At 38.3% G+C, this 16,711-nt stretch overlaps 2 protein-coding genes across 3 annotated transcripts in view; one reads left to right on the forward strand and one right to left on the reverse strand.

The window, feature by feature from the left end:
- Nucleotides 1-1,933, forward strand: part of B3GALNT2 (beta-1,3-N-acetylgalactosaminyltransferase 2) — a 48,267-nt gene extending 46,334 nt beyond the window's left edge. The window contains exon 12 of the mRNA XM_049868683.1: nucleotides 1,788-1,933. Within this exon, the coding sequence (XP_049724640.1) occupies nucleotides 1,788-1,922 (135 nt within the window). The 3' untranslated portion in view covers nucleotides 1,923-1,933. The remainder of the gene's footprint in view (nucleotides 1-1,787) is intronic.
- A 1,342-nt stretch (nucleotides 1,934-3,275) lies between these two features.
- The window catches only part of TBCE (tubulin folding cofactor E), a 61,289-nt gene continuing 47,853 nt past the window's right edge, over nucleotides 3,276-16,711 (reverse strand). For both annotated transcript variants that reach the window (XM_049868681.1, XM_049868682.1), the window contains exons 8-17: nucleotides 16,365-16,441; nucleotides 15,638-15,733; nucleotides 11,303-11,367; nucleotides 11,157-11,221; nucleotides 10,691-10,843; nucleotides 9,771-9,924; nucleotides 8,214-8,282; nucleotides 7,519-7,578; nucleotides 3,590-3,681; nucleotides 3,276-3,368 (exon numbers count right to left, since the gene is read on the reverse strand). In XM_049868681.1, the coding sequence (XP_049724638.1) occupies nucleotides 3,276-3,368; nucleotides 3,590-3,681; nucleotides 7,519-7,578; nucleotides 8,214-8,282; nucleotides 9,771-9,924; nucleotides 10,691-10,843; nucleotides 11,157-11,221; nucleotides 11,303-11,367; nucleotides 15,638-15,733; nucleotides 16,365-16,441 (924 nt within the window). The remainder of the gene's footprint in view (nucleotides 3,369-3,589; nucleotides 3,682-7,518; nucleotides 7,579-8,213; nucleotides 8,283-9,770; nucleotides 9,925-10,690; nucleotides 10,844-11,156; nucleotides 11,222-11,302; nucleotides 11,368-15,637; nucleotides 15,734-16,364; nucleotides 16,442-16,711) is intronic.

Genomic DNA, 16,711 nt, shown 5'->3' on the forward strand with positions numbered 1-16,711 from the left:
GCTTTTGCCTCAGAGATTTCTGTTGAATTCTGGATTCTTTTCAGCTTTCACTTTGGCCATAGAATGTGCAGGGGGCAGAAGACAAAGTGGAGCACCTGCTCAGTGGAGGCCCTGCAGAGACCTGGAACTCCAAAGCAGTTTACTGTCTGTCCAAGGCTGAACAAGAAATAAACCCAAATCTCTACTCGTTGGCTTTGACAGTCTTACTCTGTCATATCTTCAGTCCCTTCTTTAACTTCTTTAAAACTGAATATAATTATTTTCTGTATCTGGTCATTCTAAGACCTGCAGTTATGCAGGTCTGATTGTGTAGTTGTTCCCACTGACTTTCGTTCATGGAGCATTCACGGAGTTTGTTTACTGATGTATTTAGAGACTTTTTCTTTTGTGTTGTGAGCTCATCTTTAGAGACTGAGCCTTTATTTAAAATGCATTCCTGCAGGGAGGATTTACATGTTTTTCTGCCGTGCACCTGAGGACACTACCATCTATGAACACTTTGAATTTCAGGCTTGGGACTTTTGGGGCTCCACGAAGACTGACAACCAGCTCCATGCCTACCTTAGCGTAGGCTGTGGTTACCGATGCCCAGGAGAGACTTCCCCATTCCACCCAGGGTCAAGCTGCCACAGACAGGCCCCTCTTACAGAAAGTGTTGTTCTCCTCCACACCCACGGAGGGTATCGCCTCTCTGGGATCCTAGCTTTCTGTGGGAGTTTCTGGTCAGGCTCCTGTCCCTGGGTGTGGCCTTCTAAAACCGGAGAATCATCAGATGTCCTCAAGGCACACGCTAACTCCGGCACTTTCCCCTGCTCCTGTTTCTTTTCCTTTCAGCCATGCTTTAGAAAGGATAGTTTTTTGTCTACCGTTTTGTGTTTTCTAATTGAATGGATATCTCTGTGCATTTATTTTGCTGTATTGCTGGAAACATGCCAGTTCCCCTAACTAGGAAGTAGTTCAGTGGTTATGATCTTGGGCTTATGAATCTGACAGGCATCTATTTTAACCGCTCCTACCTAATTTACCCTGACCTTGAGCAAGGTACTTAATCTCCCTTAGTTTCTCATTTCTAAAAGGGAAATAATTGCTGCCTCACAGAGTTATTGTGAGAATTAAATGAGATATTATAAAGCACTTAGGAAACCCTGGTGGCATAGTGGTTAAGAGCTACAGCTGCAAACCTAAAGGCTGGCAGTTTGAATCCACCAGGCGCTCCTTGGAAACTCTTTGGGGCAGTTCTACTCTGTTCTACAGGGTCGCTATGAGTCGGAACCGACTCGACAGCAGTGGGTTTTTTTGGTTTTAATACAGTCCCCCAGAATATTGTAAGCCTTCCGTCAGAATGGTCACTGGTAGTAATTCTAAGAAATATTAATAGAAGGAATTTTAAATATTAATAAGATCTATTCCTGTATTAGAATTTGAGCCATGTTGTACTGAACAGATGTATCGCTTGGCAGTATTATACGACTACATAACCATCTTTTCTCTAACGGGAAACTCTCCATTTGCGATTCCCAAATTTTCTGTTTATGGGATTCCCTTTGCTAACTCTTAATCCATGCACACTCCATTGTTTGTTTTAATCAACCACACGGTACTTTCCAGGATCATGGGTACCGCCCCGTAGTTCTCAGGAGTTGAGTTTGCATGTACCTTGACTATCTGAGTTGTCTTTGAAATAATTTTAACTTCATTAGAATATCTAAGTTGCTTATGTGCAGGTTTTCTGTCTCTTACAACAGTTTCACAACTCTCAAATCAGGTTTTGTTTTGTCTTCCAATAGGACAGCCTCTGGTTGTGTGAGAAGACTTGTGAAACCGGCATGTTGTCTTCCCCTCAGTATTCCTCACAGGAGCTCACAGAACTGTGGAAACTCAAGGAATTGTGCGGTGATCCTTGTAAATGCGAAGCAAGATAATTATGGTTTTAATGAGCAGTGGTTAAAGATGAGGGTAAGGCGAATAATAATCTGAGTGTAAGTAAGGAAAGCCTGAGGTTATGTGGTCCTTCAGGATAGTTCTAGGCTGGCACTTGGACCAGTAACCAATGTGGTACTTCTTAATGTTTGCACAAAATTTCCTCTTTAAAGATGAACTGATACTGTAGCATAAGAAAAAATTTTACTTATATATTGGAATATTTGAAAAATATCAAATTGTTTATAATAGAAAAATATTTCTAAACCTTAGTATGTTGTTTCTAACTAATAGAATGTATTAGTTAATGGTTAAAACTTGGCCTATTTCAGAAAGCTTGAGTAGAAACTGAGTGAATTTCAGCCTGGACTGCAGAAGAGCTCTGTACAGTCCAGTAAGGGCGATTAAGGGACAAAAGAACTCACAGAAATGCTGTGTGATCACTTTGTGCAGTAGTCATACCAAAGTTTGGGGATTTCTGGAAATAATGTTAGATTTTGTGGATCCTCTGAATGAAGTGGACAACTTGAAAAGAAACCGATATAATTCTCAGTTCTGGACCTTGGTTTTAAAGAGGTTTATTTATTTTCTTTTGCCATTTAACATAAATGCTGAAGTGCACAGCTTAGTACTCCTATAAAAAAAATACTAAATTTTTGTGAGTATAAGTATACAACTCTCAGGGCTTAGCGCTGTAGGGAAGGATAATTCTAAGTAGTTGACACTTGGAAGGAATTAACTCTGCTTTCCTCCTATCATTGCCGAATGTTTACCTAATGTAAGTGAATTTCAATCAAAGATGGTAATCTATAGAAAGCTATAGAAAGATGTATGAAGATACACTCAATTTAGGTATAGCATGTGATTTTTTTTTAAAGTACTCTAAATATAGTGCAACTAAGAAGAGATACAATAGCATCTATGTTATAAATAGTAGAGGGTGGGCCTCCCTGAGTTTAAGGGACCTTTCCCAAAATGACCAACCAAATCATGTTAGTAAACTTTTAAAACAGCAGTTTCAATAGAGAATTCCATTAAAACTAGTCTTTAACTGTGTTCAGATTACATTAGGCTAGCTAGTTTCTATTTAATATTTAAATCCTCACATAATGCAATGCAGTGATGAACTGTGAAGAGAAATATGAAATAAAATCAAAATCAGTAGGTACAAAGCCTTTATTATTATATACAAGCCTGGGAATGGTCTCTTTCCAATGAAAAAGTCAACCTTTTCTATACTTTAGGGCAAGCTGTAGAACCCTGTATTTTTTTGACAGTAGAATTGTTTCAGTAATTAACTCCAGGGAGCCCCAGTCACAAGAAACAGTCTGGCCTCTGAATTTTATAGTTGGCTATTACCATCGTACTAATAGACAGTCTCCACTTTCCACAGAATAAAACTGTAATGTCTGTTGGTCATTTCCTAGTTCAAATTCTCTGCCTGGCATCTAAAATTTAAAGAAAAAGAAAAAGGTAGGGGGAGTGATTAAGAAATATCTGACAGAGCATGTTTTATATACCCACCAAACAGTAGGCCACCCTTACAGCCAAAAACAGATGTGTGGCCTCCACTGAGGATCAAACAATGTTACTTATACACTTGTAATTTTAACAGCATGTCATACTGTGGAGAACTAAGCTTGACTTTGTATTTTGCTGGGCAACTTACTTTAGGACTTTCATAGGACAACAAAAGTTCTGACACAGGAACTTTTAGAAGACGTGACAGCAATCCTTTCACTTTCTGAATTGTCATGGAGACTGTCAAAAGAAAAGAAAAACAATCCATGCTCTCAAATGACAATTGACCTGTAAAATAAGCTCACATGATAAGAACACAATTGCAATGACAAGCTCTGTCATTTCCTAGTATTAATTTACCCAAGTAAATAATTAGGGAACAGCTCACCTATTAAGTGGACCACAAAGTCAGTTTCTCACGACTTACTTGGTAAGATGTGGGAAGCAAGCCAATGTTTTGACCTAAGTGCCCTTTCACAACAGTTTTCATACCATTTCAATGGTGTTTAATATTTCCTCCTTAATCTGGATAAACCAGAAATAGTATTCTCAGCACAGAGGAATAAATGTAAGTGAAATCATTAGCTTTTCTTGCGAAGCCTTTTGTGCTTGCTTACTTATAAATTACTTGAGAGCACTGGAGTGGGACTTGGCACCCTGAGGAAGTCTTTTAGCCTTTCTGGCCTTAGTTCCCTCATCTGTAATAAGGAGGGTAGACTAAATGATCCACAAGGTCCCTTCCAGCGCTGCCGTTCTCTAAGTATTATATGTAACCATGTTGAACTAACACACACGTAAAAGTGACCACCAGGCATGGGAATGTAACTTAAATGAGTAAATGCTTTGGTTTGTTCAGAAAACACTATCAACTTCTTTCCAAAGATAGGCTGTGGTAAATAGTGGATATTTTGGTTATGAAAAATATAGTTTTCTCTGAAGCTTTAGCTGGAGGTACAGCAATAGTATGGTGTTCCTACAGATATCACAATGTATTCAAACAAATATTTTTCTATCAAAATCATTTTTGTATAAGCTGTGTTTTTATGCAACTTGTCATAATAAATGTTATATTTTAGAATAAAAATTGTCCTTTTTTTTGTTTATGTATTGAATACAGACACTTCATAGATATTTATAATTTTAATCCACACAATTTGCTCTTGTATGGGTGTAGGTGAACTGGTTTTCACTATTTGGAGGGTGGTTAGTGCTAGGTTTTTTTTTTTTTTTTTTAGTGCTAGGTTAACTTCTGCACACCTTGGTGGAAAAGGACATTAATTCACGCTAGAAACAAAGTTTGGTCATAAGACAGTTAAAATCTAAGTAGCATTAGCATTTTTAATACAGAAGTAATAAATGACGACCTTAACATTCAGAAAATATGAAACAATTGTCCTTTTACCTCCCTCTAACCATTGTTAGTTTAATGGATGTAAGTATATGGGCATCATAATAGATATTAGTCTACAACGTATTTATTATATGATGGTGCATCTTTTTATGCCAGTTCTTCTAAACCTGCACTGTCTAATATGGTAGTCATATGTGGCTACCGAGCCCCTGAAATGTGGTTCCTATGACTGAGGAACTGAATTTATTTCATTTTAATGAATGTAAATCACCCACGTGGCCCTTGGCAGCCATACCGGCCAGCACAGTTCTAGATAGGGGAGATTGTGTAGTACAGCTCTGCCAGAATTTATTCAAGCATTCCCCATTGGTAAACAGTTAAGATTTTTATTTTTACCATTATAACAAATGCTACAAGATAGAATGTTTCGTCAGAGCATATATGTGTTCTTTATTTTTATAGCATTTACCACATGGCTTTACGAAAGGCTGTACTAATTTCTCATGCCAGCTCTAGGTATGATTATTTTCTTTACTTTTTGCTAGTCTGATGGGGAAAAAAATAGCACTGCAGTATTTTACACTTCTCTACCACTTTTTTAAAGGTTATTTAATATTTACAGCATGTGGCATAAGAATTAATAGTAAGAACCTTGTAATCTACTGGCTTACCGTTGAGTTTACAGAATGTAGGACTCAGATTCTAAGCAGCTTAAGCAGTAATCATTACATATAGTTTCTATGGGTGACTCTAATATCTGCTACTTCTGCCTAAAGATTCATAAAAATCAGAGCATGAAGCAAATAAGTATACTGTGGGTGTCCCAAAATGGGTAACTGAACCGCAGAAGAACTGGGACATTAGTCAGATGTACAGTCTGTTACAAGAGAAGGGTGTTGGGCACACTATCACTATCTCTATATTTCTAGCCCAACCAAACTCCTTGCCATCAAGTCAGTTCCAACTCATAGCGACCCTAAAGGACAGAGCAGAACTGACCCATAGGGTTTCCAAGGCTGTAATCTATGACAGCAGACTGCCACATCTCTCCCCGAGGAGTAGCTGATGATATACTGAATTATAACCCAGATACACTGACTTAGAATCTAGAGTTTAATGAGATCCCCAGGTGATTCTTATGTATAACTTCTGGGAACTTATTAGAAATACAAATTCTCAGCAGTGGTTCAAACCAGACAGAATCGGTTCAAAGCCCTGGTGGTAACACCTCCATGATTTGATTTGATTTGACAGGGCTGCTACGAGTTGTAATTGACTCAGTGGCAATGGGTTTTTGATTTTATATATCGGGAAAGTACAACAAAAAATGTAAAAGATGTTCAGAGCCGATTCCATTATCAAGAAATTCTGTCCCTCTTGTACTTGTCTGTCCCCATGAGTGCCTTTATTGACAGCATTTACATTTGAAAATAATGAAGGGATAACCACTAATTTTAACACCTCATTATATAATACATTTAATACCTCATATTACACATCACTTAGGAACAGAATCTGGATTGCTGGTAAATAAAAATGGAGAAATAATACTGATAAATTAACACTAGACGGAAAAGGTTACCAATCAGAAAGGTACTTCTTCGAGCACAATGATGGCCTTTCATAAGCAATAACATGATAAGCTTGTTTTATTTGATAGAAACTAATTTAAAAATCAATGTGAATTTACTGCAGTGACAGGCAAACAAATTAGTTTACCAGAGTCATATAGGGTGATATATATCTCATTTCTTCTTTAAATTCTCACAGCTCTAAATTTAACCTGTTTATCTTTAGCATTTACCTGTGATCAACGTTTAGAATCCATAGTATCATACATACAAGAAAAAGACTAATTTTTCTTTTGAATGAAAGTTTAAGGGAAGTTATGTTAACCTAAGTTGTTCACACAAAAGTACTTATTTTTATGAATAGAACTAATTTAGTGCCAGTATTAAAAAACCCCAAACCAAACCCACTGCCGTCGAGTCAATTCCAACTCACGGCAACCCTAAAGGACAGTGTAGAACTGCCCCATAGGGTTTCCAAGGCTGTAATCTATGAAAGCAGACTGCCACATCACTCCACGGGCTGGCTAGTGGGTTCGATCTGCTGACCTTCCAATTAGCAGCCAAGCACGTAACCACTGCACCTCCAGGGCTCCAATTCCAGGATTACAAATGTTTAAATAAAGTCCTGAAGTAGTTTTTTTCCCTAAGAAAACTTGTATGTCCACTAAAAGGGAGAGGCTTAGAACTGGTTCTACAAGGACTCCAGCTCTGTGAAGAGGCCCTGACTAGAGTGACATATGTCCTGTCTTGTATCATGGATGACAAGACAGACCCCTGAACCCAATGTGACCATATCTCTGAACAAGCAAAAACCCCAGAGTAACAATCTAAGAACTCCGAGCAACGGGCTTGGGAAACTCCTCTGAACAGCTATGCCAGTCATACGCTCATGCCTTTGATTTAAAATGTCATCATATGCAGGGGCTTCAAATTTTAATGCACTGTTTTCTAGATGAGCTGATAAAACTGGGATATTTGAACTTCTGGGGGAGAGTGATATTAACATAATTGTATCTTACAACATAAAAGACTAGTAAAAATCTGTAACCTCAGAAGGGCTACACTTTCAGATATGAATTAAATATTTTTCAGATGATTCATATCTAGGCCATCAAATAGGGTTCAGAAATACAAGGATAGGCTCATTCTTCTTACCTGGCAATTTTTTCTCTATGACTTTTTGATCAAGTTGATTAGGATATTTTATCGTCAGCTCTTAAAAAAAAAAGGAAAAATGTTAATTGATACTTTCTATAATAAGGATTAACTCTACAAGGCAGTTCTGAGTTGGAATCGACTCGACGGCAACAGGTTTTTTTTAACAGTAAGGATTTGAATTACACATGCAAGTTAATTGTTATTAGCGGCTGCGAGCTGGCCCAACTCAGTGACCCCATGCATTGCCAAATGATACATCTCTTCAGTGCAACTTGGCTTAAACCCTAATACAGGAATAGGTCTTCCTGATGTTTACAGTTCCTCCTATTAATACTTTATTAGAACTATTAACAACAACAAAAAATAACCACCAACATTCTATAGCTTTACTGACAATTTAGCCAGGCTTTCAAGTGTAAGAAAAAGCACAAATTTCCAAGCAATTCACAATTTAGTTCACTACTCAAATATACTTCCTACATTTATAACACTACTAAATGAGTTTAAAGTCTGGGACTTGCAAAAATGCTAACTATAAGGATTTCAATTTGTTTACTTTGAGAATTCATCATTTTGCTAAAAATCAAAGTACTTAAGAGAAACACACTTAACCCCTACGGGGTCATCACTGCCTGCTCCAGCACCAGGAGCCTGAACACAAATCAGCAGGATTTGAATTTCGGGTTCCTTACCTAGTAGCTGATTTTTGAGCATAAATGGTTGTGGTGTTTTGAGTTCCTCATCTTCAGGTGCACCATATTCTGTTTAAGAAGAAATAAAAAAGATAAACTACAGGGCACTACAAGAAAAAAAGTTTCATAGCGAAATGTCAACACAGCCTTTTCCTTTCCCACAATAAACCCAGCAGCAGCTGGTATGCTAACCAGGGATCTGCTTCCCTTATACTTAGTTGTTTGTTTTATTCATTTATTTCTTGGTTGGTTTGGCTTGGTCTGTTTCGTCGTTTTTAGGAGATGTGGACAGCAACCGTTTGCAAGGGCAGAATCTCCCATAACTTGTGTATTACATTATTGTTCTTACACACTAATAATGTCCTGACTCAAAGTAGCAAGTTGAGTCCGCCAAATACATAAAACGTCTGTTTAGCGTTTCCCTTTGGGAACAGTTCCCTTTATCTCTGGTCCTGTTAAGGATACGATTCACAGAGCACCTTGACCAAGTTCCAACGAGACGGTGCAGCGCTAGGCTGGGCACTCAACACCGTTGCTAGCCCTTTTCTCCGGCTCGAACATCTGCTAAACAATCCAGGGCAAAATTCCATAACTGTCCATGAATCTGTCTCTGTCCTCGGGCACTCTCAGAGAAATGCTGAGCCATACCTGCAGGTGCGCTTTAGGGAGACTTCCCGTCCCTGTCCCCTAGTGACTGAGAATGCCAGGAGATGGGGCCAGCTAATGGAGTAACCTGAAAGCAACTCCCACAGGTAGCTTTTCTTCTTCAAAGATAATGTTCCAGCCTGAAGCCTTTATGCAGTCAGCTGCTTGCATTAGGAAATAGATAAAAAGGGAAGCTGCATAAAAGTGAAATTTGGAATAATAATGAAGCCGAAACAAAATGGAAAGTACATCAGGAACAAAGAATCATGAAGTTGTGGCTTCAAAGCCTGAGGAACCAGGCTAGAAGCTCCGAGGAACCACCTTGCGTACCAAATGCCTAAACTGTGGATGCAGTGAGCCCACAAAAGAGTGCTTGGAAAGAACAGCCTTCCTCTGAGCTCTCAGAAGACACCAGAATTGTCTGGGTAGCATTAAAAAACCGAATGCCTGTGTTCCACCTGAAGAGTCTAATTTTTAAAATTACGTAAGTTGTTAGCCAAGGTTGAGAGAAACTTGAGTGCTTCCTGCCCTTCCTATAGTATGGAGTGGTACCTAACACCCGAAATCTACAGTCTCGGGCAGGTATACGCAAAGATGAGAGAAACCTAAGTTTAAGAAGTGCTTTCCGCTTCCCAAATAGAAATCTCTCTCAGGAACCTAAACAGACTTTCCGGGTCCCTTCTGCTGAGAAATGCTGCTGATTTATCTTCTCTAAAGGGAATTTTTCAATGATCTCTTCGCAACTTGCTGGAGCAGCCCCAGCAAAGTATCTATAGTCCATTTGGATGAGTTCAAAAAGCCCCAAGAAAGGGAGAAAAGAACAAAAAGAACTTCCTTTGATACTCAACGAAAAAAATGTGTTCCACATGAAAGTCCATGAAAGGAAAAAATGCTTGTTGATACTGTACGTACTGAGGCAGAGTAATTGGAATCTGGGATGGGCTGCAAGAAATTCTTCATTTGGTCTGTTTTTGTCTGGATCCTGATGCCCACCAGCCTTTTTCCACTCATTTCCAAAGGCTTTCCGATAATCAAGCTCAGCTCCACGCCTCTCCTCTAAGGGAATCTATGTGGACGCGAAATAAAAACAAGTCTGTTGAGGCACTTTTCTAACAAGTTGTCTGTGTTTTATACACCCCACCTCCACCTCGTCCTTCTTCCACTGCCCACCCAAAAGAATAATCAAAGTGGGAGGAACAATACTTACAGTTTTCACCTCTCTTTTTTAATACGGACAGAATTTAGGAGTTTATTGAGAAAAAAAAGAATTTCCATTTTTTACTTTCCTTCATGAAGCTATTCACCCAGGAGCCAGTTTCCAAACTATCCCCAATGCCTAAGGTCCTGTAAACGAGTCAGCCTGTACGCACCTGCCCCAGAGGAGCCGATTTGTTCAAGTGAAGAACGAACATGCTGACAAATCATGGCCTTCCCAATTTTACGGGGAGGAGAGGCTGAGAACTCAAGGATAAATAACCTGTGTTGCTTTGTCTTCCTTTTGCCGACATTCCGCCCAAGAAATGGGAGAAAGTGTCTAGTACTCCTCACCCCTCATCAAATGACAATAAATCAGGCCAGGGAGCAGGTTGGCACCAGGTTTTTCCTGAGCTGATCTAAGAAGTATAATACAACCTCCCTCCTGAGGAGCAGGAAATGAACCACGATTACTTCAGATGCGCAAAGACACATTTTACCACTTGGAGGGAAACGACATCTGATACCCTTTACAATATTCAAACGTAATTTCTTCTTCCATTTTTTGATAGTCTCGCTAGGAGAGTGTGTTAATTGACTTTCTAGTCTAACAAATATCTCATTATTCTACCACTCACCTCACATTTGTTCAGTGTCTTCAGCTGACCAATTTTGGCAATAATGAGTTGGCGTATAGTTTGGGCATCTTTGTTTCCTTCAGTCAGGGGGTTTCTTACGCAGGACAGAGAGTGCAGACTCTGCAACTTATCTAATTCATTAATAAATGACCACTGAGACCAAACAAAAGAAAAGAAAGATGTTTCAGGGTATTTCTTCAGATTATCTGCGCTAACAACAGAAATGCTGAAGTCCCTAGTTGTAACCTAAGGCGCTGAATTGGACCATGCACAAGGACCCCACTACAAAGGCCACATACTTTTACTCTATACCCGTGTCATTTAAAATGACAGGCAGTCTACTTAAGTGAGGAAGCATTTCTCTTTCAATTTAAAATCTTTTTTTTAATAGAAGGAGGAACCTGCAAGCTCCATGAGTGTGCAAATAAGCGATGATGCATTATGCATATTCTGAAGAAGCTCTTACTTGTGATATCTGGTTATCGTTTACTACAAGGTATTGCAAGGAAGGAAACATTGATGTTTTGCACCCTAGAAAAAGAAGAATAAAGTTACATGCTAGAAATGAAAGAAACAGTTGAAGTATCAAGGGAAAATACTAATCTTATATACCAATTCCAGCATCCGGAAAATGTATAGAAGAAATTCCAGTGTCAGAGAGGATTAGTTGTTCTAATCTGAAATTAAGAAATGTAAATTTGGTTACATATAATTACATACAGCATTATAAAATGCTGTGGGCTATCAACCAGACTAGTTTTTACATTTTTTTCTAAATTTTTTCATCTTATATAGAATACTTAGAAACCATAATGTCCACTTGAGCATATGCAAAGTAGACCCTTTATACTATATTCTAGTGATTCTATAGTCATGTAACAGGTGCTAAATGGCTTTCAAAGAGGAAGGAGACGTGGTCCCATAATCAAGTTTAATGAGTAGAGAAAATAAGATGTGTAACCATAATTCAAAGGACGATATGATAAATAATTGAGAGCATGAGCACCACGTGATAAAAGCTGTGAGTGCAGAGGAAAGGAGGATGGAGAAGACGTCACTAAGCATGGGGCCCTTAAGCAGAGCCTTGAAGAATAAAGTTGAGCTTTGTCAAAGAGAGATGAGGGGACATTTCAGAAAAAGAATGGTGTCGCAAAGCCATGAGGGCAGAGAAGCCCCCGCCTACAACTAGTATTGGGAAAAAGTCCAGTTTGGTAGGAGCAGAGGGTATTCTGAGGTCACATCACAAGAGTCTTCAATGCCAAGGTTTATTTCCTAGGCAATGAGGAGATGTATCGTGAACGGAAAAATATTAGAACTGTGCATCAAGTGGGTGGTAGGGTGGAAAGAGAGGACAGAGGAGGCAGAAATTCTAATAATATTCCAGATGGAGGCAATGAAGGAGGAGTCAAAGTTGACAGAAATTGATGGTGCTGGTAATCGAAATAGAGAGGCCACCAGAATCTGGTCCAGCTGTAGTTAAGGAAAGGAGCACTGTTTTGGGTATGGTAGATTTGAAATGCCAAGAAGAACACTATATAGGCAACTATGTAGACACCCAGCAGGCACTTGAAAACTTAGGTCAGAAGAGAGCAAAGAGCTAGAGATCTGGTGTGACTTGCATAGAAATAAAAGAGAATCCATGACCTAAGATGTAGAGACAAAAAAAGAACCAAAAAAGTCAAAGGAGGATGCGCTAAAGTGGTCATAGTAGCAGGAAAACTGATGGAAGGTCAAGGAAAGAGCTTTAAGAGGGAGGGACTAGATAACCCCGTCCAATGAGGTCTATAAAGGCCAATGGAAACCAGAGGTTTATCTGTGGCCTTTTTATAACAGAACAGTGAGAGTGGAGCTGCCTGAGGATGAGCAGTGGGCCATCAGTGAGGAGAGAGTGATTACAGTCTGTATCTTGAGAAGTTTAGTATTGAAAGGAGAGCAGATAGGGGAACAGCTTACCAGCACGGCAGGGTTAAGGGAAAGTGTTTTAGTACAATAGCAGAGGGCAAAGAGCCAGTAGAAGAAAGCCATCAGAGATAAAAAGGAGAAAGGATAATTGATGAACAAGATCCCGAAGAGGAAATGAGATTAACAGTACAGTTGAAGGGCTTAAGCTTGGAAACAAGGAGAAAGGCTTCTTTTGGGACAGAAAAAGAAGACTTAAAATAGGAGAGAAGTTTTGAGTTAGAGGAGAAGAAAGTCAGGAAGCTCATACCAGATGGCTTGGTATTCTCTCTCAGTAACAAAAGACCAGATTCGGAGCTGGAGGAGAGTGAAAGGTTTAGAACAGCTGTTATAGGAATAAGATTAAAAAGTCAGCAAGAGGCAAATAAGAAGGTGAAGTCCTGCTCAAATCATAAAACGTAAGCTGTAGGTTATAGGTGATACAGTTTTGTTACCCTCTTCAGCATCAGGAGGTAACAACAAAAAGGGGAAATGGATAAAGAGAGGGACTATATAGTGGGCACAATGTCACTGAGAAAGATGAGGACATTTCCCTGAATAGACATTAATATGAGCAGATGGCACAGGTTTCAAAAATAGATGTGATGACAGAACAATCTGGATGAAGCAGAGAAAAAAATCTATCTGACCCATTCCTATAGTAATGAGCGATCCAAAATAACATCAAGAAAATTTCCATTTATGACAGTATCAAACTATGAATAAAATACTTAAACTTAACAAAAAAAATGCAAAACTTATACTCTGAAATCTACAAAACATTATTGAAAATTAAAGGCCTAAAAAAATGGAAAGCTATCCCATGTTCATGGATCAGAAGACTTAACTGTTAAGATGGCAGTACTCCCCAAACTAATCTACTGATTCAAATGCAATCCCTATCAAAATCCCCGTTGGCTTTCTTTGCAGAAATTGATGATACTAAAATTCATATAGAAATGCAAGGGACCCAGAATAGTCAAACAATCTTAAAAAAGAACCAAGTTGGAGGATTCACACTTCCTGATTTCAAAACTTGCTACAAGACAGTGTGGTACCGGTACAAGGACAGACATAGAGATCAGTGGAATAGAATTGAGAGTCTAGAAATAAATTCTTACATTTACACACTTACAGTTGATTTTCAACAAGAACATTCGATGGGGAAGGAAAAGTCTTTTCAACAAATGGTGCTGGGACAACTGGATACCACATGCAAAACAATGAACTTGGGCCCTTACCTCCCACCACATATAAAAAATAACTCAAAATGGATCAACGACCTAAATGTAAGAACTGAAAACTATCATACTCCTCAAAGAAAACAAAGATATAAATCTTTACGACCCCAGATCAGGTTTCTTATATATGACATCAAAGGCTAAAGCAACCAAGGAAAAAATAGATAAATTGGACTTCATCAAAATTTAAAACTTGTGTGTGAAAGTTCTGAATTTAAAATACCATAAAAAGACAATCCCTAGGATGGGAGAAAATATTTGCAAATCATGTATTTGATATGGGCCTAATATCCAGAATATATAAAGAACTCTTACGATCAACAATAAAAAGACAAATAATCCAATTTAAAAGTTGGCAAAGGATCTGAATAGTTATTTCTCCAAGTAAGATATACAAATAGCCAGTATGCACATGAAAGATGCTCAACATCATCAGCCATTAGAGAAATCAAATATAAACTATGAGCTACCAGTTCAAAGCCACTAAAATGGTTATAATCAAGACTATGGACAATAGCAAGTGCTTGCAAAAATGTAGAGAAATTGGAACCCTCACACACTGCTGGTGGAAATATGAAATGGCGTGGCTGATTCGGCAAATGATCCAGCAGTTCTTCAAAAGGTAAAATAAAGAGGTGCCATATGATCGAGCAATTCCACTCTTAGGTATACCCAAGATAAATAAAAACATGTTTACACAAAAACCTGTTCATGAATGTTCACAGCAGCATTATTCAAGATAGCCAAATAGCAGAAACAACCCGAATGCCCATCAACTGATGAGTGAATAAATAAAACGTGGTCTATCTATACAATGGACTAGGTATTAGACAACAGAAGGAATGAAGTACTGATACATGCTACAACACGGATGAACCTTGAAAACAGTACACTAAGTGAAAGAAGCCAGTCATAAAGAACCACATCTTGTATGACTCCTTTTATATGAAATGTCCAGAATAGGCAAGTCCACAGAGACAGAAGGTAGCCTAGTGGATGTCTGGGACTGGGGTGGGAAGAATGAGGAGTGACTGCTGAAGGGCACGGGATTCTTTGCAGGGTGATGAAATGATCTAAAATTGATTGTGGTGGTGATTGCACAACTCTATGAATATCCTAAAAATCACTGAAATGTAAAAATCAAATGGGTGCATTGTATAATATGCTAATTAAGTATCAATAAAGCTGATTTTTTTAAAAAAAAAAAAAAGAATGGTTCAAGAAATGGGTATCTGAAGGAAGGTTCTCAATTATTGTTAAAACTGACTATTCACTTCAAAATCATGTTTGGAATGAAGACATCTGGCATCATCACCAGGGTCAATTTATTCATTCCAGTATACTATACATGGTTCAAAAGTAAAGTCTCTAAATGAATTCAAATAAGAATTTCCTAAAGGGAATAACTCAATTTAGAAATACCATCATCATTATCATATTTTTATTGAGAAAGTATACATGTTGTTGTTAGTTGCCATCAAGTTGATTCTGACTCAAGGTGACATCATGGGTGCAGAATAGAACTACGCTATACGGTTTTCAAGGCTGTGACCTTTCGGGAGCAGGTCGCCAGGCCTGTCGTCTGAGGTGCCTCTGACTGGGTTTGAGCCACCAACCTTTCAGCTAGTAGTCAAGTGCTTAACCGTCTGCGCCACCCAGGGAATCCTATAAGTATATATATGAGTCAAAATTGACTCAACGGCACCCAACAACAATAAAAAACATTTACTAAGCACTACTGCAATGGGCATTTTAGGAGCAAAATTACCTGGGCAGATGTGCTATTAGAAACAGCTGGTTCTCACCAACTGATTGGTTACTAGACAGGTCTAATACCTTGAGCATCTGCAGGACATCAGTCGGCCTGTGTGGGAAATACATTTTGTTCAACAGTAATTTAATATCTTTGTTGTTTTTTTTTTCAAAAACACAGCCTTAAAATACCTTCACTGGCCTATATAATGAAATCATTCTTACTGATAAAATTCAGTATCTTTTTCAATTTGAATCCTTTAATTGAGAATTTGTTCTAAATCTGCCCACACTTACATTTAACTTTACACAGTAACTAAATGATATTAACAAAAGAGAAAGATGAGGCAATAACATACTTAATGTATTTACAGGAACAAGCTTTTTACACATAACTTGGTACGCTCTCCTTAACAATGTTAATTAAAATGCACAATTTGTTACAGCATACCCTTTGGAACATCCATTTAGAAACAGCAATGATTACTTATTTATTTTAAACTAATAAAATTTACGTCTTCAAAAATATTTAATTCACACTTTTCAATCTGACCTGATTTTTCCTAAATTAAAACCAATTGGTGAAGTTTTAGTTTACATTCCAATTTGTGAAGGCAGTAAGAAACATTTTTCTAATTCTTATTTGCAAGTCCTCTGAAAACGAATGTTAGGTGTAACTGTAACCAATTATTTATTCAAAATGACTAAATGGTGATGGGTACATTTAAGTAAACCCTTCTTACCTTTCTGAAATGAAAATATTGTCAGACTCAAGGTACAGTTCCTCAAGGACTGGCCACCCAGGGGCGCACTGGAGCACCTAGGAGAAGCGGTGGCCTCTGTTGGTTGATTGTTCTCATGTGTCTATGACCATAACCTCCACATGAGTTCAGTTTAGTTACTGTTTTAGAAATAAAGCACCTCACAGACATCTCACTAGAGACTACATTTCAGGCAAGGAGTGTTTGGTGGGAAGGTGATAAAACATTAAAGGGCCACGTTTTAATGATACACTAGCATACGCCTTTGACGCTCTGAACCAGCACAGTAAGTATAAACGTGTCATTTAGGTATATCCTGAACTGTAGTA

The sequence above is a fragment of the Elephas maximus genome, chromosome 24 (genome assembly GCF_024166365.1).
Source record: "Elephas maximus indicus isolate mEleMax1 chromosome 24, mEleMax1 primary haplotype, whole genome shotgun sequence".
In the NCBI taxonomy this organism is placed as follows: domain Eukaryota; kingdom Metazoa; phylum Chordata; class Mammalia; order Proboscidea; family Elephantidae; genus Elephas; species Elephas maximus.